The sequence below is a fragment of the Dama dama genome, chromosome 12 (genome assembly GCF_033118175.1).
Source record: "Dama dama isolate Ldn47 chromosome 12, ASM3311817v1, whole genome shotgun sequence".
NCBI lineage: Eukaryota > Metazoa > Chordata > Mammalia > Artiodactyla > Cervidae > Dama > Dama dama.
This window is the reverse complement of record NC_083692.1, coordinates 81,646,059-81,672,611: the sequence shown is the minus strand read 5'-3', so window position 1 is coordinate 81,672,611 and position 26,553 is coordinate 81,646,059. Positions and strand designations below refer to the sequence as shown.

Here is a 26,553-nt window from a genome sequence, read left to right as displayed (position 1 = left end):
AACATGTAGTGGGGCTTCTTCCCTGGTGGGAAGTCAGTAAAGAATCTGTCTACAGTGCATGAAACCCAGATACGATCCCTGTGTTGGGAAGATCCCCTGGAAAAGGGAATGGCAACCTACCCTAGTATTACTGCCTGGAGAATTCCATGGACAGAGGAGCCTGGTGGGTTACAGTCCATGGGATCGTGAAGAATTAGATAACTGAGCAAGTAAACACACACACAAGCATGTGGTGGGCCCCGATGAAGATGAGAGCAGTGGCTTGGAACAGTAAATCTGGGGAGTATTTCAAAGGAAGATTCCTGGAGACTGTAGTAATAATTTTTGCTATTTCATTACTTTAAGATCATGATTTCTGAATAGAAGCAGTGAAGGAATAGAAATAACACTGAGTCGGAGACTAGATTCCCATTACTTGTTTTATAAACAAAATTTATTTAATCTTTATAAGTTTACATATTCTCATCTAAAAATTGAAGATAATGTATTATTTTCATAGACTTAACAACCTTTCCATGTGAGGATATATGCCACTGCCTGCATTTACAAATTCCCCTACTTCTTGCATCTGATAATTCAACCACCAGGGGGCACTGTGTGCCTTGGTAATGAGCTGTCTGACTCTACTGGGTACTCTTAGCTTCCTGAAATTTCAAAGGGCCCTTCCTCTGCCATTTTACCTGTGAAATATTCACTTTTGTTTTCAATGCCATTAAACACCAGTATTTTCTATTAGCCACTAAGTGGAAAGTACAGAGTAAGTTATTCCAGAAATTAATAGTGCTTAGAATTGGGCTTCCCTCATGACTCAGCTGGTAAAGAATCCGCCTGCAACATGGAAGACCTGGGTTCGATCCCTGGGTTGGGAAGATCCCATGGAGAAAGGAAGGGCTACCCACTCCAGTATTCTGGCCTGGAGAATTCCATGGACTGTATAGTCCTTGGCATTGCAAAGAGTTGGACAAGATTGAGCAGCTTTCACTTTCAAAATTGGATAAGGGCTTCCCAAGGTGGCGCTAGTGGTAAAGAACTGACCTGCCAGTGCAGGAGATGTAAGAGACGCAGGTTCAATCCCTGGGTCGGGAGGACTCCCTGGAGGAGGGCAGGGCAACCCACCCCAGTATTTTTGCTTGGAGAATCCCCATGGACAGAGGAGCCTGGTAGGCCACAGTCCGTAGGGCGCATAGAGTCTGACATGACTGAAGCGACTTAGCACGCAGCCTTACACATCTGTTAGTCTGCTCCAGGATCAATCAAACTATATACTCTGGGCCAAATCAAACTTGTTTTTATGGCCCAAGACCTAAGGATAAATTTTACATTTTTCAAGTCATTACACTTTAATAGATTATATAAATAACTACAGTTGCCCCTTGAACAACATGGGTTTGAACTGCACTTGTCCACTTACATGTGGATTTTTCTCAGTAAACTTGTAGTACGATACTACAGGATCCACAGTTGTTGAATCCCCAGATACGGAACTGTGGATAGGGAGGGCCAGGTTAACTCTGGAGATGGTCGGTAATATTTTTCATTTTGTGTCTTGGCCTATAGATACTTACTATCAAGCCCTTTAAGAAGAAGTTCACCACCCTGGGCTCATTCTTTCATTTAATACATGAAGAAACTGAAGCCCAGAAAGAATTAGTGACTTTGCAAGCCAGCAGTGTTGCCAGAACTAGAATTGGAGCTCCTAAGTTCTGACCCAGCACTGTCTTGGTACAAAATGGACCTTTTTCTTTCTCTTTTGACTCTTAGCTCAGACATTCTAACCTAACTCCCATTGTAACCTCACACATTTATGAAAATTGTCCTTCACAACTCACCCCAAATCTTCCCTGAAGTCAAAGTTTTATTTCCAGACAGACTTGGTTCTGTGACCTCAGATCAGTCTACTATTAGAAGTTTTTTCGAGTGTTAGATGTTTCACCTTAGAGAATCATACCTACTATTGATTTTTTCTTATCGTAATGCTTCTGTAGAAATTTGTTCTAGGTTTTTTTCCCCTTTTACATTATTGTTGTTTAGCTGCTAAGTTATTTGTATTCAACTCTTTTGTGATCCAATGGACTGTAGTTCGTCAGGCTCCTCTGTCCATGGAATTTCCCAGACGAGAATACTGGAGTGGGTTGCCATTTCCTTCTCCAGAAGATCTTCCCAACCCAGGGATCAAACCCTCATTTCCTGCATTGATAGGTGAATTCTTTACCACTGAGCCACCAGGGAATCCCCCCTTTTACATAGGCATAAACAAAAAGATAAAGATGATACCATTACTGGAGACAATTTACACATTAGAAGGCAAATTTCCATTCACTCATTCTACATACACTTGTGATGCTGCTTCAGGGTATGAACCTTCTGCTAGCGCTTCTGTAGTATGTGAACATGAATGAAACACTCTCTCACTTCAATTTAAAGTAAAATAGTGCCCCTTTCACTGTCTTTCTCGGAAAGGTCTTGTTTAAAGTTTGATGCACAGTTAGCAGAACAAACTAATTTGTGCTCTGGCATTGAGCTTTTAGTTTAGTGAAGTGTCACATACCATACTTCATTTCAGACAGCAGTCATTTGTGATTGGGTTAAATGTCAGAAACCTCACATCACAGGAAATCAGTTGATACTCTCCTAAATCTTGTGATTTAGAGGTTTAGCTGAAGAGAAAATATCTATAGATATCTGAAGAGTCTCTGAGCAGTAACTTTTGTTACCATGATATTTTCCAATGGACCTGACTGTAGTAGACAAGCAGCCTCTATAAATATGATGTGGGTGGGTACTATTTGTTTGTTTTAATTGAAATAAGGTAGTTTAAAGAACCATAGAAAACTATTGAAAAACACTTGAATCTCTGAAATGCAGATATTCATGTACAGTCAGACAAATTGGCATATGGTTATATAGAACTTAACAAATTTTAATCAGTTTGTTTAACCATTTGTTTAAACAAATTTCAGGAAAAATTATCAATATCGTAAAGTAAGAATTTAATTCAATAGACTTTTAGGTAATTTCAAATAATTTCTCCCACAAAGTAGTTTTGGGCCCTTTTATTACTCTCTTAAGATAGACACCAGAGAAGGCAATGGCATTGAGCGACTTCACTTTCACTTTTTACTTTCATGCGTTGGAGAAGGAAATGGCAACCCACTCCAGTGTTCTTGCCTGGAGAATCCCATAGACGGGGGAGCCTGGTAGGCTGACGTCTATGGGGTCGCACAGAGTTGGACACAACTGAAGTGACTTGGCAGCAGCAAGATAGACACAGATCTTTCTTCACATAATCAGTAATTCTTACCAAAAAAACCCAGCTATTTGTCTAAAACAAGTATTTTCTTTCACAGTATCCGTTGAAAGCAAATACAGTCTTTGTTATAGTGAGTACAGTACGCTGAGCATAATTATTGTAGATACACAGACCCCAAAAATAGAGCCTTGGAAGCCACCTGTTTTAAAGAACCTGTTAACTACCTTTATGTTTTCATCTCATAACACCAGACCACTAGCCATTTGCACCATTTGTGATAAGATTTGTTAAATATTTCAGATCAGTTTGAAAATAATTTTTTTAAAGTAAGAAATAGATTGTAAAAATCAGAGTAGTTATTAGCTTATTTTATAGATTGCTGCTGCTGCTGCTAAGTCGCTTCAGTCGTGTCCAACTCTGTGCGACCCCATAGACGGCAGCCCACCAGGCTCCCCCGTCTCTGGGATTCTCCAGGCAAGAACACTGGAGTGGGTTGCCATTTCCTTTTCCAACGCATGAAAGTAAAAAGTGAAAGTGAAGTTGCTCAGTCGTGTCCGACTCTTCGCGACCCCATGGACTGCAGCCTACCAGGCTCCTCCATCTATGGGATTTTCCACGCAAGAGTACTGGTGTGGGGTGCCATTGCCTTCTCTGTATTTTATAGATTAGAGTCATTTAAATTTTTAATGTTTTGTTCCCAGTTTTAAGTGATAATCTCTAATTTCCCTTTTATTATTATCCAAAAGATACACAACATTCTTTGATATTTTCTGTGAAAATTGGATCATACCTATAATCACCTTCTGTTTATTTCCCTAAACATAACCCCTTTAAAAAAAATCAGTGATTCTTAAAGTGTACAAAATTGGTGACTAGCAACCCCATTTGAGATGGTACTGAGAAGACTCTTGAAAGGAAGTTGTGATTATGACCAACGATATCAGTGATGTTTAAGCAAGAACATCAGCAACTTCTCAGACATGTGTGACATTGCTCTTAACCAGTGTCCATATTCCATGCACTGTTCCACCCCCAAAACTTTCCTTTTTTGAGAGTTAATTTGACTTAAATTTATTAAGATTTTGATGTAGTGTAGTGTCTATAGATATTGCAATGAAAATGAAACTGCACATTCTAGAAATTTCCATAATCGATGTTATTTCTTTCCAAATCCCTGTTTATCCAAAGGGAACGTGTTGAGAATACCAGTCGCCCAGGAGAAATGCAGGTGACCATTCAAAACCTAATGCCAGCAACAGTGTACATCTTTAGAGTTATGGCTCAAAATAAGCATGGCTCTGGAGAGAGTTCAGCTCCACTACGGGTAGAAACACAACCTGAGGGTAAGTCTCCCACCTGTCTGTCAGCCCCACCTGTAGCAAGACCTGTATGAAGGGCTATCTCATGTATAGCCTGGCACACCGTAGTTGTGCAGGAGATAACAATGCCTCACTTCTAGGGATCTTAGTGAATTAGTTACAGGAGATCAAGTTAATTGCATCAAACAGCAGCAAATAGTGTATGACAATATAATTCTGCCGGAAGACACCCAAGTTTTACTGATTCTTTGGACCCAGTTCAGATGCCATTCTAAAATCTTCCTCTGATCTTATCTAATATTGTTTTCTGCAGTCCTAAGTTACATTATGTATTATTTAAGTTGCAAGATGTATTATTGTACATCTTCCTTGAATTATGGTTATGAATATATCTCATTAATTTTATGGCAAAGACAGAGTATTTGTTGTCCTTTTATTTCCCACCATGTCTAATGCAGTACCTCAGACAGGAAGTAGGTATTTAATAGTTATTATCAGTGGAATTGCCGTGGTCTTTATACATACCATACTCTTCGAAATCTCTTCAAGGCTTTACCTTGGACCTGTTGTCTTTTGTGCTAAATAATGTTACTTCCAGTTACATTTCTTAAGATTTTTCCAACTGAAATTAGTGTTAAGGTGATTTACCTCATAAATGTCTTCTATGCCTTGAATTTTGTTTTTTAAACTATAGGTCAGAAATTACAAGAAGCAGTCAAATTTAGAATTAATGCTTTTCTCATGAAGCTTTCTTCTACACTTGTACTTTCTTTTAACACAAGCCATTGTTTTTCTTGGGAGCCTTCTCCAGTTTTCTTTTCCTATTAACTACACTAGTGTTTCTGTGTTAACAAATTTGCAGTAACAAAAATTTTACTGTAGCTGAGGGGCATGGGTGATAAATTTGAGGAAGCTGCTAACTAGGATACTAAACAGATTAAATGTATTTACCACTGAAACTATGGAAATAATTCAAGGACTCTGCCTGATGGGTGGAATAAGTAAAGTCAAGAAGCTGTGAAATTTCACTTTCTAATGCTGCAGCAAACTGTTTACCCATCAAACAGCAACTGAGGACTTCCTCTACCAGGCCCTGCACAAGCTGTCAGAGATGCAGGGGACAAGACAGGAATCCTCCCCTTCAAGAATGAGCAATCAAGATAGGAGGCCATTCATCATCTCTGTAATAGAGCATTAAAGGTCAAGAATCAAACCCAGGCAACAAGAGGACCAAGACAGAGCTGGGGGTTGAGGGGGGGGGTGTTGACTTAAGGAAAGAATGTGTTCTCACTACAGGGAAAGGATGTTGAGTTTCACAATTACTGTGTTCAGATAAGAGCGGGAACAATTTATTAGATTTCGGACTCAATTTTCCTTCATTAATTCCCACGTACAGGTATCATTCATGAGAGAGAATGAAATACAGAACAAGGAACAGTTACTGTAAAGTTAGGTAAATCAAGTCAGGTTCCTAGGAAAACATGAAAGCTGAGGCTGGCCTTAAAGCATTTGGCTTAGAACAAACATTCTTGGGGAAGGAAACTGCTTGACCCAATCCCAAAACTAGGATTAACAGTGTACATGCAGGGTGAGTCATGATGAAAATGAAAGAGACCACTGAATTTGATTCAGTGCAAGGGTTCCATCCTGGGGCCGTGAAACTTCTGAAGGTGCATGAAAATATTTGTGTGTCTGTACATATTCACGTTTGCCTTTGGAAAGAACCTGTGGTTTTCTTGGTCACTTCAGAACCCAAAGTCAGACTACTGAGAACTACAGAACTAAAGGGGGCATTGCCAAGTTAGAGATGAAAGAAGAGATTTATTGAGTGCCTGTCGTGTTCCAGGCACTGTACTAAGCAGCAAGATGTAAAGATGAGTAAGACCTCTGTTCACAAAATAGTGTGGTACCAGACAAGGACTGACAAGGACTGGTAAATGGGCAGTATTGTGATCATTTATTCAAGGGAGTTTGATTAAAAGAAAGTAGCTAAGAATACAGAGAGTTGGACCATGAAGAAAGCTGAGACTGGAAGAATTGATGCTTTTGAGCTATGGTGTTGGAGAAGACTCTTGAGAGTCCCTTGAACTGCAAGGAGATCAAACCAGTCAGAAGTAAAGGAAATCAGTCCTGAATATTCATTGGAAGAACTGATGCTGAAGCTGAAACTCCAATACTTTGGCCACCTGAAGCAAAGAACTGACTCATTAGAAAAGACCCTAATGCTGAGAAAGATTGAGGGCAGGAGGAGAAGGGGATGACAGAGGATGAGATGGTTGGATTGGCAGCACCAACCCGATGGACATGAGTTTGAGTAAGCTCCGGGAGTTGGTGATGGACAGGGAAGCCTAGCGTGCTGCAGTCCGTGGCATCACAAAGAGTTTTACATGTCTGAGCGACTGAACTGAAGAATATAGATGGAAGGAGCAACAGCTTCTAGGGAGACTGGTCTAGGGATGCAGAGTGGCTATTAACATGTTTTGGCAAAAGAAGAGTCAGTGGAAAGAGATTTCATCTGGATGTGTTCAGCCTGGGGTGGGGGTGGGGGAAGCCAAAGTGTTAGAGTCAGCCCTTGGAAAATATTTTACATTTTTAGCTTTTCAAACCAACTTAAATTTTCACATGTTTTAATGCCACTGTACAGATGAAAGAATTTATTAGCGCCTTTTTTAGGATCGAATTTGCCTACATTTAACCAGCAAATATACTGAAAGTGATTTCAAGGGAATTTGTTCTGTTTTCCTTCCCTTTTAAAAAGTTAGAGGAAAGTTTTCCATAGCAGCAGAAGTGTGACAAATCCCACCTGTCAGGCTGTGCAAAATATGCTCTTAACATTAAGTGAATAACATGATTCATGACTAAATAAAGCAAACAACTGTCAGAATAACCATAGTCAGGTTTCTCTACTTTGGTAGCTAAACTAATCTTAAGCTGTCATGCTGTTATTTCAGAAAGCCAGTTTGTTTTACATTTTGTTAGTTTTTTTTCCCCTTTCCTTAAGTCTAATGGATGTCTGTTACAAAAGTGCTGGCACCAGAGAAATAATTTTCAGATGCAGAATGTCCACCAAAGTGTCGACACAGGCAGCTGCCCAGGATTTGTATATAAATTGGGACTGGAATCTGACAGTCAGACAAAAAGAATATAGTAAAAAGGGATGTGAACTGGGCAGACGATCAGTCAGTCACTCATGGGGCCTTCCAGTCACATCATCCTTCAGAGGGTCTTGTCATAATTCCCTACCTGATCCTCCTGAGTCCACATTTTAGAGCCAGGAAGGGCTTGGTTCCTGGCTCCAGCACTCACCAACTTTTCCTTCATTTGGGAGTGGTTCTTAACTTCTCAGGCTCATCCGTAAGTAGGGATGATAACAGTATCTGTCTCGTTTGGGTTTGTGTGAAGATTAAGTAAAATATAATTTAAATACATGTAAAGCACTTAATGCTGGACTGATAGCAAACATTCAATAAATGGTAGCTCTTTTTAAAATGAGTGTTTATCTAGTCTTGTCCCTTGCTGTTTTTCTTCTGTCCATGTGTTCATATGTTCATTCTAAAGGCAAATCTGGTCATGTCTTGTCATATTCCTACTCATAATTTTTCAGTAATTATCTGACACCTACAAGAAATAATCCAAACTCACAGCAGGGCCTTTTCTGGCTCTTGTCATCCTTTGTAGCATTCTGTATCCTGTATCTATTGTTTCAGCCTGAACCATATAACACTGTCTTCTCACCTGTCACCCCCATTGACTAGAACAATGTCTCCCTTGATGGTCTGAGAAAACTGCTCATTCTTTCTGCTCGCTAAAAGTCTACTTCAGTTCTTCCCTTTCCTAACCACCCTACTCAGAGCAGAATTATGTACTCTCTTCTTTCCATTTTCATTACAGTTGTTGCCTAATCTGCCAGCACTTATGATCTTCTTTGTAACTATATGTCTTACTTCCCTCTAGACTGGAGTTCTCTGCGGGCAGGGCCTCTGTCCATCATTCATTGTATCCCCATAGCCTGTCAAGAGAAGGCTCCTTTCTGTGATGTCTGTAGCTGCAGTCCTGCTACAAAATAGGGTTTTATAAACCACAAGAATTCTTCAGTGTTCACTTTTTTCTTTGAATAAATTTGAGATATTTCACAGATAATTTTTGGTTTTTGAGTCACAAAGAGGGAAATCATTTAATTATATATTATCCTGAAACCTCTTGAGTCAAATCACTTGTTTTCTTAGTTTCATTGTTTTGAAAACATAGCCAGGGTGCCATTATTGCTGAGTGTGGTCTTGAGGGGTACAATAAATTTTATTTATATCTTGCCATCTTGAAATCTTTCTAGTTCAGCTCCCTGGCCCAGCACCTAACATCCGAGCGTATGCAACTTCACCTACTTCCATCACTGTCACCTGGGAAACACCGTTGTCTGGAAATGGGGAAATTCAGAATTACAAACTATATTATATGGAAAAAGGGACTGATAAAGAACAGGTATAATATGAAGCCTTTTTTTAATGCATTGATTGGAGTAGTAGAGTTGAAATATATCATACCTGCTTATCTAGAAATCTGAGGAAAAGATATGTATAAGAAATGATGAGTTGATAAATTCTGTTTCTTAGTACCAAGGTTCATTCTGTAGTTTTTGCCATCAAAGGTCACTAAACATTATTAAGAAGTATTTATCCGCAAATTGCCAGTGTATATCATAAATTTGCTTTTTTTTTTTTCTCCTCCTCTTTTTTTTTTTTTTTGCAGTTTATTTATTTATTTTTTTTATTAGTTGGAGGCTAATTACTTCACAACATTTCAGTGGGTTTTGTCATACATTGATAGGAATCAGCCATAGAGTTACACGTATTCCCCATCCCGATCCCCCCTCCCACCTCCCCATAAATTTGCTTTGACTATTGAAATAACATTCTGTAAGAGGGATAAAAATCTGCATTATGTCAAATATAGAATTTGTGTAGTTAATTATTTGCTTCATTTCTTTTGGCTTGAGTTGTGTGTGTATATATATATACACACACATATATATGTTTTATTTTACTCAAGGATGTTGATGTTTCAAGTCACTCCCACGCCATTAACGGACTGAAAAAATACACAGAGTATAGTTTCCGAGTGGTGGCCTACAATAAACATGGCCCTGGAGTCTCCACACAAGATGTTGCTGTCCGAACTTTTTCAGATGGTGAGTTCTCTTCCCTGGAATAGAATACTGAGCTTGGGGGCCCTGGTAGCACAGTAACAAGATTATGGGTGTTGATACCAAGGTTTGGTTCACATACCAGTTCTGGTAGTGTGACTTCAGTCAAGTCACTTTACATGTCTGAGCATGTTGCCTTACATGTGAAATTTAGATAATACCAGCTTCATTGGGTTGCTGTAAAAATCCATTGAGAGGTCATAGAACATGCAGTACCAGGTACTTGAATAGCTTCTTGGTATTTTATTTTTAGGAGATTTTTTTGTATAAGTGAGTGTTATTGCTTGTTCATAGAATAGATCATCCAAGTCTTGGCCTTACTCTACATAGCAATTATATTTCCATGCTAAATAGGTCTTTTAACTCCTCAATATTTTGTTACAGTTTATATCTCACTGTTATTTCCTTAGACCCATGACCTAAAGCAGTCGTTTTCAAAGTACAGCTTGCCAATGAAACTGAGTAGGTCAAGACCCACATTTTTTAAAAAGGTATTTTTAGAGTAGAACAGAAAATAACAGTTCATTGCACTTAATGTATATATTGTATCCTGAAACTCAGCTAAATCCAAATATTTCAAAAATGTCTTTTTCTTAAAAATGTGTGTATATGTCTATAGCCCTTACATTGAATGTATAAACACGTTTTAAGAGCTATAGTTTGACTCCTTTAAACAAGTGGTCAGACATCACATCACCATTGGAGCAGACTGACATCATGTGATGTGTTGCATCAAGAAAGACATAACTTCATCTATTTCACCTGTGCTGTATCCCTGCCAAAATGTTTTAAGTATGATCGTGATGAAACAACTAGACATACATCCAAATTGGTGGACATTCTGCAAAAAAATAAACTAGGTTGAATTCTTAGAAAATATTAGTCTCATGAAAGAAACGAAAAAGGGGAGTCATTATAGGATAAAAGAAAAGTAAAGACACATAGAATAAAGTAAAACATGTATAATCTTTGATTCCTGAATCTGGGAGTAAAAACAGTATAAAGACACTCTTGGTACAATTACTTAATAATTAGATTGGTATAGTATCAGTCAGTATTAAAAATTAGACATGTTATTAGGTATATTAGATAATAGTTTTGTGCTCATTAGATTTTAATGTGATCATTGTATTATAATTTTGTTGGAGAATGTTTTCTTAGGAGATAATACTGTAGTAGTTAGGGGTGAAGTATCATAATGACTGTAACTGTCTCTCAGCTCTCCAGAAACAATATGTAGATAGATAAATACGTATAAATATAATGAGAGAAATAAAGCAGATGTGGCAGAATATTAGCAAGTGGTGAATGCGGGAAAAGAGTATATGGTGTTCATTGTATTCTTCTTGCCTCTTTTTGCACTTGACATTTTTCAGGATAAAAAGCTGGGAAAAATAAATGCAGACTCTATTTTGGTTAGCCTGTGTTTAACATAGGCTTTTAAATCTACCCATGAGCCACGTTTAACTGCATCAAGTGGGTTGGCATGCTGACTACAGTGCCTGTTGCAGGAACTGAATGTGTCTCAGCGTGGTTGGTTAAGGGCAGCACTTTGGAGGAAGAGAAATCTTGGTTCTTTATACCAGTTGAAACAAATACCTTGGGCAAGTTAACTCCCCTGAGCTGCAGCTGTAGTTTTGTCATCTATAAAGTGAGATAATAATAGAAACTCCTTTGTAAGATTGTTGTAAGGATTAAACTACCTGCCATGTAGGAGCATGAAACAGATCTTAGCTGTGATGGTGGTGGTGATGACGAAAGAGAAGAAGACAGCAACAACAATTATGTTGGTGCCTCTGCAGCTGAGTCAGAGGTTCTTAAAAAGGAGATGACTGAAACCATCCATGGACTTTTTTCAGAACACAAATGGAGAAGTCCTTCTGCAGACCCTCTGAATCTCTAGGTTGAGAGATCTCTATCCTCTCTGTCCTCCAGAAGACTACAGTGCAGTGGGCACTGCGTTACGTGTCTGGTCACCAAATGTCAGAATGGAAGGGAGAAATTTCCATGTATGGATTAGGAGAGAAAAGCTAAAGTCAGCATGTTGTGGTTGGAGAAGAAACTAATCAGGTTTCCTTAAATTTTTTTTTCTTTGTATAGTTACTACAAAAGAAGACACTGGAGGGCATATGTACAATAAACTTTGAGATACCCTGTCTTATGTTCTAATATGTGAAAAACTAGTTATACAGCTGTTTTATAACTAATAGTCCCAAACCTCTCACATCTGAATGAGTATTTCCTGCTATATAGTTGCCTTCAGAAGCCAAATGGTTACTTAACTGGACTTCCATTGTCTAACAACTCTTTGCTGTCCTTGAAACTGCCTTCAAAACCAGTTTAGGAACCCCACAAGAAAGCCAAGGTCATTGATCTGTGTACATCACACTTTGGACTTGTAATGATACTACCCAGCTGATTCACTTCCCATATTCATTAGGCTCATTTCTAGAAAATGTATCCCAAAATAATGATATGCTATTCCCAAGAATATTCAGAATACATTAAAAGTTCAGAATATAATTGGGCTCTAGAAAAGTTTACAGTCACCGTCATATCCTTGAAAGAAGTATTTGACTTCCCAAAGGTATATCTTGACATGGGTATGGATGTGTATATGTGAATGTGTCTCATTTTAAATGACTTATATATGGCCACACCTTATCCAAATACTGATCAACCAACCAAACACTGTCAACCTTATCCAAATACCATCAACATGAGGACACTGGCTCCTGGGTTAGACTTTCAGGTTGCATATCAGTGTTTGAGATGTGCATTTGTGTAAGGTCTGGCCAAGAACAGTCACATGATGTAATTGAAATTAAAACTTTTTTTTCATTTCCTTTCTGGTTTTTTTTTTTTTTTTTTTTGGTCTGTGCAGTTCCCAGTGCTGCTCCTCAGAATCTGTCTTTAGAAGTAAGAAATTCAAAGGTAAAACTTTATATTGCTGTTGTTCATTTTTACTGGTAGCCTGTTAGCCCTCAGGAGAGCTTATAAAGAGGGAGATTTCTCTATCAAAACAATCATAATCAAGCAGAGAAATAAAGTGACATAGATATTACACTTGCCAGTTTAAAGCTGGACTTAGATGCCAACTTTGGTTTATTCTGTTTAATTTTACTGCCTTTCTCTAATGCCAAAATTACTTCAGCCTTTCTGAAAGTATACTGCTATTATTATGTGAATCATGGCGTTATAGACCCTAAACATCCAGAACCTGGTGATGCGGTTTATCATACCAGAGCCATTTGTACTGTGAGCTGAGCCCAGAGTGAGTCAAAGGCAGACATCTGTCCTATGGTTGCATTGCTGTAGCCAGCTCTCCTGGGCAAGTTCACTGTGCCCTGAAGACCACGTGTGCCTCTCAGATGCCCAGAGCCCCTCCTGGGCTGCATTGACAACTGAGACAGGCAGTCCTTTCAAAAAGTCATCTGGGACTCCTTCTCTTTTAAGAAACAGTCAGCTGATAATTAACAGTCCCCTCTTTGAAAAGTTTTAGACAGAAATTATCTAATTTCACTCTTCTTACAGTAGATGTAAAAGAGAACCTAACACCGATTTACTTCCTCATCCACATGCCTCTGGCCTCCTGTTTCCCTTCAGAAACTTTCCTGAGACTTTTGCCCAGTATCTTCATTCTAGCAAAATAGATCAGGTGCCAGAGTACACTGCCCACAGATACAATCTCCCCATTCCATCTTTGAGGGGTTTAAAATTTAAAACTATCTGAGTGATTATCAAATGGCTTAGTAATAAAACTCTGAACGCTCTGTTGCCTTTGTATTCCTTCTCTTACACAGTGAATTCAGGGTAGTAATACATAAAATAGGACCAAGATTTGGTATATTGTCTTTCCCTATAATCTTGTGTTTCCTAGAGTATTGTGATTCACTGGCAGCCGCCTCCTCCAGCTGCACAAAATGGACAGATTACTGGCTACAAGGTTCGCTACCGAAAGGCTTCCCGAAAGAGTGATGTCACTGAGGCCTTGGTATCCGGCACACAGCTGTCACAGCTGATTGAAGGTAAGCTGCTTTGCATGTGGGCGAAAGCGTGAAGATGGTATCTTTCTCAAACTTTGAATTAACGCTAGTCTAATGGCTGCTCTGGGCTGTTGACTTACACAAATCAAAAATGGTTTAAAAGAATTTGTAATAGTTCAGTCAACTTCTGACCTGATAAAAATTGTAGAATACACTCTTACAGGTTCTGCGTGTTCTGTGGTGAACTTATTTTAATGTATTATCCATGTAAACAAAGCTACATAAGCAAAGAATCTACTCAACCTAGGTGGTAGCAGAGGCCTACAAAATGATTTCTTCTAACACTGATACCACTTGGGTATCTGTGACCTGAAACATTTGTGAATGGCCACAGCCACGCAATAATCATTCTTGCTGCTACAGATATGATAAAGTTTTAGAAAATTCTGTCAGGCATAGCTCTTTTGTATGGTTTTGCCTTTATGTGAGACAAATCAAATGGACCCTAATCTATCTCTAGTATAGTAGTCAGAGTTATCCCCTTCCTTCTTTCTTGAGTAGGGGAAGTAGAGTTGGCTTTGCGAAAGCAAGTTGGCTTTGCATGAGAAGCATTGGAAGAGAATTTTTGTTCTTTAGATGTTAGAATTGTGTGAAGAAAGAATAGAGACAGATGCCCCTCAGAAACTCTTGGGGTTTCCTAGCAGAGCTGGTAGAAGAGACCTGAGAATTACAAGTCTTGGCATTATTATCTAAGCCTTGAGAATTAATTTCATCACCCTTGGGGAACTCTAAACTTTGTTTACATTGCTTCCCTCATGGCTAGAGATGACAGGATTAGAGAAGCTTGACATGGCTACTTTCCTGTGTCTCCAGGGGCCAGATTCTTGATAGAACCAAGATCTGGGGCAAAAAACTATAATGGGTCTTCCCTTCTTTATAGGTATAGGGTTTCAAAAAATTGAGAGAGCCATTGACAGTGAAAAACAGTCCTCCAGTAAACCAGCAAGGTTTCTCCATACTCCTCACCTCACAGATGGGATTGACTTCTTTCAAAATAGGAGAAGGTGAATGTTTGTCTTCAAGGGTATCTTTCAGTTTTCTCATTTCCTCACTTGGACCCCACAGCTCTAAGCTGCAGCAGATAAATGTGACTGCAGGAGTGTTGCTGAGAAATCTCACCAAAGGAGCATTCCTGCAAAATTGGTCATGGATGTTTTTAAAAGTCAGTCTGACTATACTCCAGACACAGATGAATACCATTTGCCAAAGATGAAACTTGTATTCTGAATATTTAATAGTAGGTACTTATTATATACCAGGCATGGTTCTTGATTCTAATAAATAAAAATATAGTCCTTCCCCTGAGGAGACTATCCATTTTCTCAGTGAAACATTTGCTATATAAGCAAAATACCACTTTCTTAATAAAAAATAGCCTTTTGTTAATCAAAAAAATTCTTGCATTTTAAAATTATATTTAGATTCATTCATTCATTTAATAGACTTTATTGAACTTTTATTGGCATGCAGTGGCTCTGGGTGTATAATGATGAGCAAAAGGTGTATGTGCACTTAGTCTGTCAGTCATGTCTGATTCTTTGCAGCCCCATGGACTGTAGCCTGCCAGACTCCTCTGCCCATGGAATTTTCCAGGGAAGAGTACTGGAGTAGGTTGCCATTTCCTACCCCAGGGGATCTTCCCAACCCAGAGATCAAACCTGAGAAGGGAAGGTTGTTATTCTCTTGAGTGTTAACTTGAAGCTGATAAGTATTAGAGGAATAGTATAGGTTCCCAAGATCCTGTATTGAACAACAAATTACGGGATTTTAAGGTTTAGCCAGTAATTGTTGTTTCTTCTTTTTGTGCTACTTACAGCACTTAACGCATTCTGCTGTGCCTCTGTAATGTGAATCGAGTGCCTTGGTTTTAGCCTGCGAGCTCTGTAGGTCATCTTGAGGGAGGGGAGGTCAGCCTCTGTACTTACCCTCGCTTCACCTCCTCGTGTGCACTCTCTCCCACTTGCCGTCACTCTTACCCTCCAGTTCCTCAGAGGAAAGGGAATGATAACCTGATGGTTGAATTCTTCTCAAGCCCCAACTGAACCATGTTTGCCAATACCCAGACTGTCGTCGGTTAACGGTTACAGATGCCTGTGTGGCCCACTCTGGCACTTTCCGTGTGTGCAGGGAGGGGAGGGGCCCAGCTGTGCTGGGGCCCAGCTGTTCTGTTTCTCTTCCTGTCTTGCTGTTTGCTTCTTTGTGGACCAGCACCAATCAGGACGGGCATGCAGAGAGCAGGCCCACCTCTCCTCTACACCATGTGACAGATTTAGCTGAGCCAGGGCTCATCCTGCATCCTGGCCAACCTCTCTCTCTCAGTAGCTCTCTCTTAGGAATTTTTGTACTAGTTCCTGGCCAATGATCCTGTTATTTGAATAATGGGAGGTGTAGGATAATTTTTCATAACCTTTATAAGACCTTTCACAGTATCTGGTATCAGCGTGCTCTAAAAAATGTATGAATGTGAACTGTACACTCAAAAATGGCTTAGATGGTAAATTTTATGTTATATGTATTTTAATACAAAAAGAAAAAAATTGACCGTTACCCCACTTTGTAGACTTTTACATGTACATCTTTGTTACCTTTGATACATTCTTATATCATGTACTTCATTAGCTAATAGTAAAAAATATGAAAGACTGCATAGTAAAAAGGCTTTATTCCTCTTTTATTTATTGTATATACTTATGAGCAAGTAGGTTGTTGAGAAATAGACTTCTAGGCCATATTTGATGCTTAAAATATTTCTTTTGTAGTTATGGGGTGACCCAGAGAACAGAGGTAAAGTGGTAGGAGTTACACCTCTGCATTATTTTCTGGTCTTTGGTGTCTTCTGAGACCAACTGACTTTGTTCCCTTGTTGTAACTTTTTCATTCCTTTGGCCTGTTTTTGGTCTCAGCCTCCTTAGTAACAAACTGAAAAAGTGAAAGTATCAGTCACTCCCTCGTGTGCGACTCTTTGTGACCCCAGGGACTGTAGCCTGCCAGGCTCCTCTGTCCATGGAATTCTCCAGGCAAGAAGGGGATCTTCCCTACCCAGGGATTAAACCCAGGTCTCCTGGATTGCAGGCAGACTCTTTACCGTCCGATCCGCCAAGAAGCCCATTTTGCAATGCTCTTCTCCAGGAGATCTTCCCAACCTGGGGATGTAACTCGCATCTCTTATGTCTCCTGCGTTGGCTGGTGGGTTGTTTAACCCTAGCACCACCTGGAAAGTCCTCATTTCTAAGGTGTCTTCAAGCTCTTTTAAAAAATCTAAAGTCTCCTGGGAGCTTTATTTATTTAGTTTTCCTCTTGGATTGTTGGGCTTCCTGTCTAGAGATAGGAGCTCCTCTGTGCTGTACTTATGTATTGCTTATTCTGTATTAACTTTAACTGAAATGTCATCAGGATATGGGTGGTGGTGATGTTGGTAGTTTAGTCACTAAGTTGTATCTGACTCTTGTGACCCCATGGACTGTAGCCAACAGGCTTCTCTGTCCCTGGGATTTTCCAGGAAAGAATACTGGAGTGGGTAGCCGTTCCCTTCTCCAGGGGGTCTTCCTGACCCAGGGATCGACCCTGGGTCTCCTGCATAGCAGGCAGATTCTTTACCGACTGAGCCACCAGGGTGGTAGCTTTGTACTAAGATGGTGGGTGAGATACTTACTTTAATGGGAGATTTTAATCTTTTGTTTTTCCAAAGCTCTTGTTTGATCCCCTTTTTTTAATTGTTTGCATTGCAGGTCTTGATCGGGGAACCGAATATAATTTCCGAGTGGCTGCTCTGACAGTCAATGGTACAGGCCCAGCTACTGACTGGCTGTCAGCTGAAACTTTTGAAAGTGACTTAGATGGTAAGAGCAACAATCAGCAGGATTAGAACAGTCTGGGTACTAACTGAAGTCAAATGAGTCAAGCTATAAGGTATAGATTTGGGGTGTATGTGGCTTAAATCTGGATTTTAGTGGATTATACTGCTGTCATTCCCCGTAATACAGCAAGTCTCCTAGAATGTATTTTTTATAGTGGCCTTTTGAGAACTGTCCCTGTAAGTAGAACCAGAACAAGTAAAAATGTGCAAGTGCTTTAAGTCTGGCTTTTTCACCAAGGCCATGAAGTAGGTGGATGATCTCAAAGTTAAGGTTGCACCCTGTAGACTGCCCTTGTTTTAGTTACGGTTTCCCTTTTCCCTTAGTCCTAGTGACCTCACCCTTTTTCTCACCAGTTTATTCAGTGACTCCACATGCGTGTGTGTATGTTGCGTTTATCAGAGCCAAGTGCTGCACTTAAAAGGCAAAAGACCTGGGTACTTAATGTAATTCTTTGTTTACTGATTTTTAAATAGAGATAGGAGTTTATGGCTTGAGATAATGTGTGTGAACGATACTGCAAATTGCTACCTTTTAAAGCCTCTTAGTCTCCCACCATTTAAATCAATTTGTGGTTCTAAGTTTCATATTTTCTGACTTACCATATTAGTTTGAGGAGTAAATAACTGATATCATCACTGTCATGTGAAACTTGATCACCTGTTGACAGCAGTCTTCTATTTAGTGTGCTGTGCCTGTCTCATTCCACGGGGTAGAGTGTGGTAATCAGCTATGGGACCAAGAGGAGTGGCAGCAATTGAAAGACAGTTTATTTTTCTCCATTGGGAAGGCTCTTGGACCTCTTTGTTTTTCCTTCCAAATTATAGTAATACTGCAGTGTCTTGTGTTTCAGGTTGTTTGAGTTGGTTTTCTTAGGCTGCAGTTAAACTGTGACCATACTTCACTATACATACAGATTCTCTTTGAAAATTCTTGGCCATAATGGAAAAAAAAACTTAGCCCCAGATAATTTGGCAGAAACCTAAACACCTTGCCCCAAGGACAATGAAATGTTACAAAGAAAGGTGGATCTGAATCTCATCTTGCTCTTCTTCTCTCCTTCCCAGAAACTCGTGTTCCAGAAGTGCCTAGTTCTCTTCACGTCCGCCCCCTGGTCACTAGCATCGTAGTAAGCTGGACGCCTCCAGAGAATCAAAACATTGTGGTCAGAGGTTATGCCATTGGTTATGGCATTGGCAGCCCTCATGCCCAGACCATAAAAGTAGACTATAAACAGCGCTATTACACCATCGAAAATCTGGGTATGTATGCTCAGTAAAGGAAGTAACTGCACGTGTGATTTGTTTCTAACTTTTTATTGTATATTTTATTTTTATAGAAAGCTTTCAAAAGTAGTACAATTTTTATTCTTCACCCAGGTTCCCCAGAGGTTAACATTTTATCATATGTGCTATATCTGCTGTGTACCCAGTGTGTGTGCTCAGTCATGTCTGAATCTCTGCAACCCCATGGACTGTAGCCCACTGTAGCTCCTCTGTCTATGGGGTTTTCCAGGAAAGAATACTGGACTGGGTTGCCATTTCCTTCTCCAGGGGATCTTCCTGACCCTGGAATTGAACCCATGTGTCCTGAGTCTCCTGCCTTGAAGGCATACTCTTTACCACTGAGCCATTGGGGAAACCTGTTTTGTCTGCTGTATGTACCTGGTTTTGTTTTGTTTTTTTCTCAGAATCATTTGAGAGAAATGTTGCCCCTCCAACCACTAATGCTTCAATGTCCCTTTCCTTAAAATGAGGGCATTTTGTAGTATAATCACAGTGCAGTTATCAAAATCATCTATATTTTGTTAGTTGTCTCATCAATTTCCTTTGTAATGAAAGAAAAACATTGTTTTCTGGTGCAGGATCACATGTATTTAGTTAGTGTGTTTCATTAATTTTCTTTCATATGGAACAGTTCCTTGATTTTTTCTTTTATTACCATGACATTTTTGAAAAGTACATTTATTCTTTATAGAATGATCCTTAATTTAGACCTATGTAATATTTCATCATTATATTCAGTTTACACATTTTTGGAAGGAATAGCATAGATGCATGTGTTCTTGCCAGGAGGCAGATGAGAGCCTAATGCTAGTGATGTTAACTTTAACCACTTGGTTAAAATGGTATCTTCAACGTTCCTCCTCTATAAAGTTTTTTATTTCTTCATAGCTAAAAAGTACCTTGTAGGGAAATGCCTTGAATCTTTGTAAATATCTGGTTTCTTGTCAGACTTTTACTCAGTATACTGTTTTAGCATCTTCAGTATCATTATTATGGTGTTTCTCAAGTGGTGATTTTCTAATTCCATTATTTCTTCTGCACTTACTACTTTTCTTTGATAAAGAGGAGCTTTGCTTCTCTTCCATACTGAAGGAATGGCCAGTGGGAATCTCTCTATAACTAGTTTTTCTGTCCATTTGACATCTCCTGTCTTTCTTTGAGCACTTTCTTCCTTTTTGACTCAATATAATATGTTTCAGGCTTATCTGGTATTTTCCTAGCTTTTGCCCTTGAATCAGCCATTGCTCCTGGTTTCTTTTATAGAAAATGATATTTGGAAACCAGTATTTGAGCACTATTCGTGCTCATTGTTACTAGGGTAGAAATCCTGAGGAATCTATTAAAAATGCTACTAAAACTATACTGAGTTTAAAAGGGCACAAGGTATAAAGTTAATATGCAGAAACAGTTGTATTTCCACATACTAACAGTAAGCAATTTATATGTGTGTGTGTGTGTGTGTGTAGAAAATCTGTATACTGAAGAGTGGAAAATAATTGCTGAGAAAAGTTAAAACTTGAATAAATGGAGATACCATGTTCATGGCTTAGAGGACAGTATATTATAATGACAATCCTCTCCAATGCAATATCAAGTAAAATCCCAGTAGACTTTTTTCCTAGACATTCATAAACTTGTTCTAAAGTTTATATGAAAAAAGTGAAGGCACTAGTATAGGCAAACATTTTTTTAAAAGAATAAAGTTTAGAAGGCCCATAATATGTGATTTCAGGGCTTCTTATAAAGCTACAGTGACTGAGACATTGTTGTAGGGTTGGTGTAAAGGTTAGGTGTTACAGATCAATGGAACAGAAGTTCAGAAATAGATATATGCTCAATTAATTTTTGACAAAAACATTGAGATAATTCAGTGGAAAAGAAGATAGTCTTTTCAACAAAAGGTGTGTGAATAATTGGATAACTCTGTGAGAAAGAAAAGGAGGCTTCATTGACCCTTATACCATACACAAAAACAGACCTAAATAAATAACTAAAACTGTAAAACTTCTAGTTGTTGTTGTTGTTGTTCAGTCGCTTGGTTGTGTCTGACTCTTTGCAACCGCATGGACTGCAGCACGCCAGGCTTCCCTGTCCATCACCGTCTCCCAGAGCTTGCTCAAACTCATGTCCATTGAGTCAGGATGCTGTCCAGCTATCTTGTCGTCTGTTGTCCCCTTCTCCTCCTGCCCCCAATCCCTCCCAGCATCAGGGTCTTTTCCAGTGAGTCAGCTCTTCGCATCAGGTGGCCAAAGTATTGGAGCTTCAGCTTCAGCATCAGTCCTTCCAATTAATATTCAGGGTTGATTTCCTTGAGGATTGGCTGGTTTGATCTCCTTGCTGTCCAACGGACTCTCAAGAGTTCTCCAACACCACAGTTCAAAAGCATCAATTCTTTAGCACTCTGCCTTCTTTATGGTCCAACTCTCATATCCGCACATGACTACTGGAAAACACATAGCTTTGACTATACGGACCTTTGTCAGCAAAGTAATATCTCTGCTTTTTAATATGCTGTCTAATAGAATACAGAAAATAATCTATGTGAATTTGGGGTACACAGGGATCTCTTAGGATGCAAAGAAGTACAAATTAAAAATGAAAAATGAATAAATTGGGCTTCGTCAAAATTTAAAACTTCTACTTGGAAAGATACCAGTGAGATGAAAAGGTGAACCACAGACCAGGAGAAAACACTCATCATTCAAGTATCAGACAAAGAATTTGAGTCTGGACTATGTTCTAAAAAGTTTTTTTTTAACTCAGAAGATAACAGTCCAATAAAAAGGTAGGAAAAAGATTTGGATGGACAGTATACCAAAGAAGATGATATATGATAGACAATAAGCACATGAAAAGATTCTGAACTTCATTAATTATCAGAGAAATGCAGATAAAGCCACAATGAAATATCACTACACAACTTCTAAAATTGCTAAAATTTAACAGACTGATAATACCAGATGTCAGCAAGGATGCAGAACTGGAACTCCTATTTGCTGGTGGGCACGTCTGATGGTACAACCACTCTAGAAAACAGTTTGGAGTTTTCTGAAAAAGTTGACTATACAATCCAACGTTCCCACTCACAGTTGCTTAACCAAGAGAAATAAAGATGCATATGTTCATAAAGATTTCTACACAGATGTTCATAGTTGATTTATAATAATCTAAAGGGGGTAAACAAGTTAAGTGATGAATTTTACTATATTCATACAATGGAATGCTAGTCAGCAATTAAAAGAAATAGGTTACAGGTACACTCAACAACATAACAAATCACACAAACATTATGCAGAGCAAAAGAAGCAAAACCACAAGAGAATACATACCATGTTAATACATTTTTATGAAATTGCAGAATGTGTGGCTCTTATTTATAGTGACACAGCAAGGTGAGTGGGGTGACTAGAAAGTGAGGAGGTGAAATTCACTGCAGTTGACTGGGCATAGAACTCTTCAGAGTGTTGGGAATATGTGTTGTGGTCATGATTTGTTTCTGTTTGTTTAGTGCTAAGTAGTAGACTCTTACACAGGTATATATATTTGTCAGAGCTAAAAAGGCACATTTAAATGGGTACATTGTATTATGTATAAATTATTACCTCAAAGATGAGTTACAAAGCCAACATTTTGAGAAACAGTAATATTTTATAATAGAAAATGAATTGATTTAGATAGGCATATTTTTCCAAATTAGATATCATTATTGAGATCTTTCTTTGAAAGACTTGCCTTTTAATTTAGAATCTTCCCTTAACCAACTTTTTTAATTCAAATTTCTTTGTAAATGTCTTTCCTAAGGACAATTTTAAGTGTCTAGTAAATTACTTAGGGCTTCCCTTGTGGCTCAGACAGTAAAGAATCTGCTTGCAATAGAGGAGACCTGGGTTCGATCCCTGGGTTGGGAAGATCCCCTGGAGAAGGAAATGACTACCCACTCCAGTATTCTTGCTGGGAGAATCCCCATGGACAGAGGAGTCTGGTGGGCTACAGTCCATGGGGTCACAAAGAGTTGGACACAGCTGAGCGACTAAGCACAAGAATAAGCAATAAAGATGGCTTAGGGTCATCTTTTCTGGTAGAAGATAAGCAGCAATTTAATGCTTTAGTCGTCAAAAACAGAGTAGCCTTTTTCTTTTTCCTTTCAAGAAGAAACAGCATAGCTAACCTGGGAAGTGTTCCCCACGTGAACAGTCTTACAAGGCAGTTGTAGGAAAGCAAAGGAATAGACTAGGATAAAAATACTTCCGTGGTCACCCACTCCTGCTGTTTCCTTTACAAAACTACTGAAATGAAAATCCTCTTTCAGTCTAATAGGAGAATAAAAGTAAAACACAGGAAAAACAGTGAGAAGCATTGAAGTGAAGTGTGTTCAGAGGAGGAGAAGAGGTGGTAAGGTCACAGTGGAGCAGTCAGGGAAGAAGCTTGACTTGTACTTGAAAGACTGAGTCAGAATAGTGATTGGAAACAAGAGGAGCCCTGCATGTGCTGAAGGCAGTAGACATCCTTTAGTAATAAAGAAAGTGCACAGTGAGAAGTAGCAAAAAAAAATTGATTTGGCATAAAGTAAAATAAGCTTGCTGCATTATCAGATTTAAGATACATATAATGTTGAACAAAAAAGAAGTCAGTGGAGTGGAGAAATACATGTAGAAATTCATTTATTAATCAAACTAGAGCTCCCCACTGAGCTTCAAACCTATGTAAACATCTGCTTGCTGGGTATCTGTACTGGAATATCATAAATCATGATAGAATATCTTATAGTCTATCATCATTTATTCAAAATTAAAGTTAGTATCTTCTGCAAACTTTCACTCAATCAGCAAATACCCCAGACACTGTGCTAGAGATAGAGCAGAGAATCAGCAGATGTGATTCCAATTATTAGAATATAATTTTTAAATAATTTAAATGGTTTAGAGTGCTGAGGAGGAGAAGTGAGGTGCTACTGGCTATGTATTTAGAGAGGTAATCCAGTCTGGGATGGCCCCTTTCAGATGAATAGGCAGTGTCTGAGTAAATAAGAGTGTTGTGTGTCCCCAGCATAGGGGACGTCTGCACAGGTTACAACCCAGTAGTAGGAGAGCGCACCCCGCTCGGTGAACTGAGAGATGGCCAGTAAAAAGTGAGCACAGGGAATGAGGCGTAGTGGTGGGAGGCACGTAGGTAGCATCAACAAGACTTGATCACTTATGTAGGGAAGGAGGGAGAGAGAAACAACTCCCAGGTTTCTGACTTGAGCAACAGTGCGCATAGTCGTGTCATTTATGAACTCTAGTAAAAACTGGAACAGATCTGAAGGGGTGGAGGAAGGGGAGAAAAAGAGATATGAGACAGCCAAGAGATGGAGATGCCAAACAGACAGTTTAACAGGTCTGGTGCTCAGAAGAAAAGTCAGGACTAATTTGCATCGGATCACGTATGTATGCTAATCCAACCAAGGAAACGAATGGAAGCACATTGGGAGAGAGTGAAGAGTAGGACTAGAAAAGGGCCTAGGATCAAGTCTGGAAAATGTGTATTGTGATTCTTCTGTCCCCAATCTCAGTGTATGGCATTACCGTCCACCATGTTGCCCAAATCGACACATTTTCCTGCCAGTCAAGTACTAAGTCTTATTTATTCCATTTGTTGTCAGTTCTTTCTCACACTGGAAGACCAGGTGCCTTTATATATTGCTCAGTGGTATGTGGAAAATGGGCCACCAAGCAGCTTTTGAAGAAATTAAGGCCACTTGAGGTGTGGCCACCTTGAAAAACTGCCCAACTTTAGCAGATGTGAGTGGTGTGGGTCAACTCCCCATGCTACAACACTTCAGTGAAACCCAAGTCTTCATTTCTGAAACTAGATTCTTGAAGTACCTGTACTAAACCTTGCCTGGATCAGGAATGTGATAAAGCGGAATCTTCCTGATTTGCCTTAGCCAGTAGGAGAATGAATGCTATTCCAACTATTTATTAACCCCTCTTTTTCACCAAATCTAACTAGCAGCATTTTACATGATCACCTTCTTAGCCAGTTGAAATCCTGGGCCATGTCTTCTCCAACCAAGAAGTATGCATGAAAGCTAGATGAGGTTGGCATTCCAGAGAGTTAAGGACCTTCAGCAATTAACTGGATTAACAGTTTGTCTCCTATTTCTCTAGCTTGGCTGTTCCAATTACTGCCTCCTCCTGAGAAGGAATGGGGTTTGTTTAATTCCAAGCTGCACCTATGGGCTTGCAACACATGGAAATCCTATTTTTTCTTTTTAATCCAAGCTCTTCACTATACAGTAACATCACTAGACCACTGATGAGTTGAAGCCAGTAGAAGATTCAGGAACAGTTACCTTGCTCCTGGGACTACAGGAAGTCGATCCCAGCCAGTTTTTCTATATTCTGTATGCTCCCATCTCCATTCCTCCCCACCCCTCAGAATAATCCCACATAAAAAAATTTTAAAGTATGACCTGGCTTTTATTACAATTAAGATTGTACACAATCATCTGTGAATTTTTAAAATTCTGTAGTGAGAGTTTTTTACGTGTTTCCACTTGTTTCTTTCCTTCAGATCCCAGCTCTCATTATGTGATTACCCTGAAGGCGTTTAACAACGTAGGTGAAGGTATCCCTTTGTACGAGAGTGCTGTGACCAGACCTCACACAGGTAAGGTATCCTGCCCATCTCTGGTTGTCAGCATCTTTTCCAGCCGCTTAAGTAGAATGTTAGCATGAGGCCTGCTCCGTGGGTGTCAGTGGGAGGGAAAGGACATGGCAATTTAGGGTCAGGCCTCACAGGAGGGTAAATGGGCTTTCAACATGGGAAGTTCTATTAAATCCTGCTTTGCTTTTTAAGAAAATACTAATCCTGTCATGTAAACAAATCTATGTAAATGTGTAGCACATGTTTTTAATATGTTGCAATCTAGAAAGCATAGTCATGAGAGAATTAAAAGTGATTTTTCATCTTTTGGTCATGTGAGTTACAACTAAAAGGAGAAAAAAGTTAAAGGATCTCCATATCTCTGAGAAAATACATAGGTTATTGATGGAATAAGTGTATTAGATTGATAAATCCAACATTTTCTTTATTAGTACCTGAATTAGTTAGGAAAGTATTTTTCTATGTGCTTTTTATGTTTTATTTATATAGAGAGTATAAAGCTATATGTACCATCCATTTGATAAACTGTACATTTATTACAAAAGAGACCAAATATTTATTACTTTCCTTTGTAATTTATCTATTAAAATATCTTTAAAAGAATAATGTAAAGTTTCTGTAGATATGTAAAACATGATTTAGATCTCGATCTGAATGAGAAAATTTACTGAAGTGAATATATTAGAATTGTAAATTTTTCTAAATGGTACTGGAAATCAAAGAATTTATCACTTAGAGTAATACTCTTTCGTTTCTCAAAACAAAATTGTGACTGTATTGCCTGCTGTGTATTCTGGATACTTTGTATACAGTATGGATTTGGAATTATTTGTTTTAAAAAGATAATCTCTGTCCCCCCTTTTTATGCTTTTACTTAACAAGATCAATACCATTACTGCATATTTGATAGTTCTGTCCTGTCTTCTGTTCCTGTGTGCTTACAATTTATA

General features: G+C 38.9%; 1 protein-coding gene across 5 annotated transcripts in view; it reads left to right on the top strand.

Moving 5' to 3' along the window:
• The window catches only part of NEO1 (neogenin 1), a 225,153-nt gene that overhangs the window by 162,311 nt on the left and 36,289 nt on the right, over positions 1–26,553 (top strand). For all 5 annotated transcript variants that reach the window (XM_061157913.1, XM_061157912.1, XM_061157911.1 and 2 more), the window contains exons 9-16: positions 4,439–4,593; positions 8,900–9,048; positions 9,616–9,754; positions 12,654–12,703; positions 13,650–13,797; positions 17,544–17,654; positions 18,737–18,931; positions 25,511–25,606. In XM_061157913.1, coding sequence (XP_061013896.1) covers positions 4,439–4,593; positions 8,900–9,048; positions 9,616–9,754; positions 12,654–12,703; positions 13,650–13,797; positions 17,544–17,654; positions 18,737–18,931; positions 25,511–25,606 — 1,043 coding nt within the window. The remainder of the gene's footprint in view (positions 1–4,438; positions 4,594–8,899; positions 9,049–9,615; positions 9,755–12,653; positions 12,704–13,649; positions 13,798–17,543; positions 17,655–18,736; positions 18,932–25,510; positions 25,607–26,553) is intronic.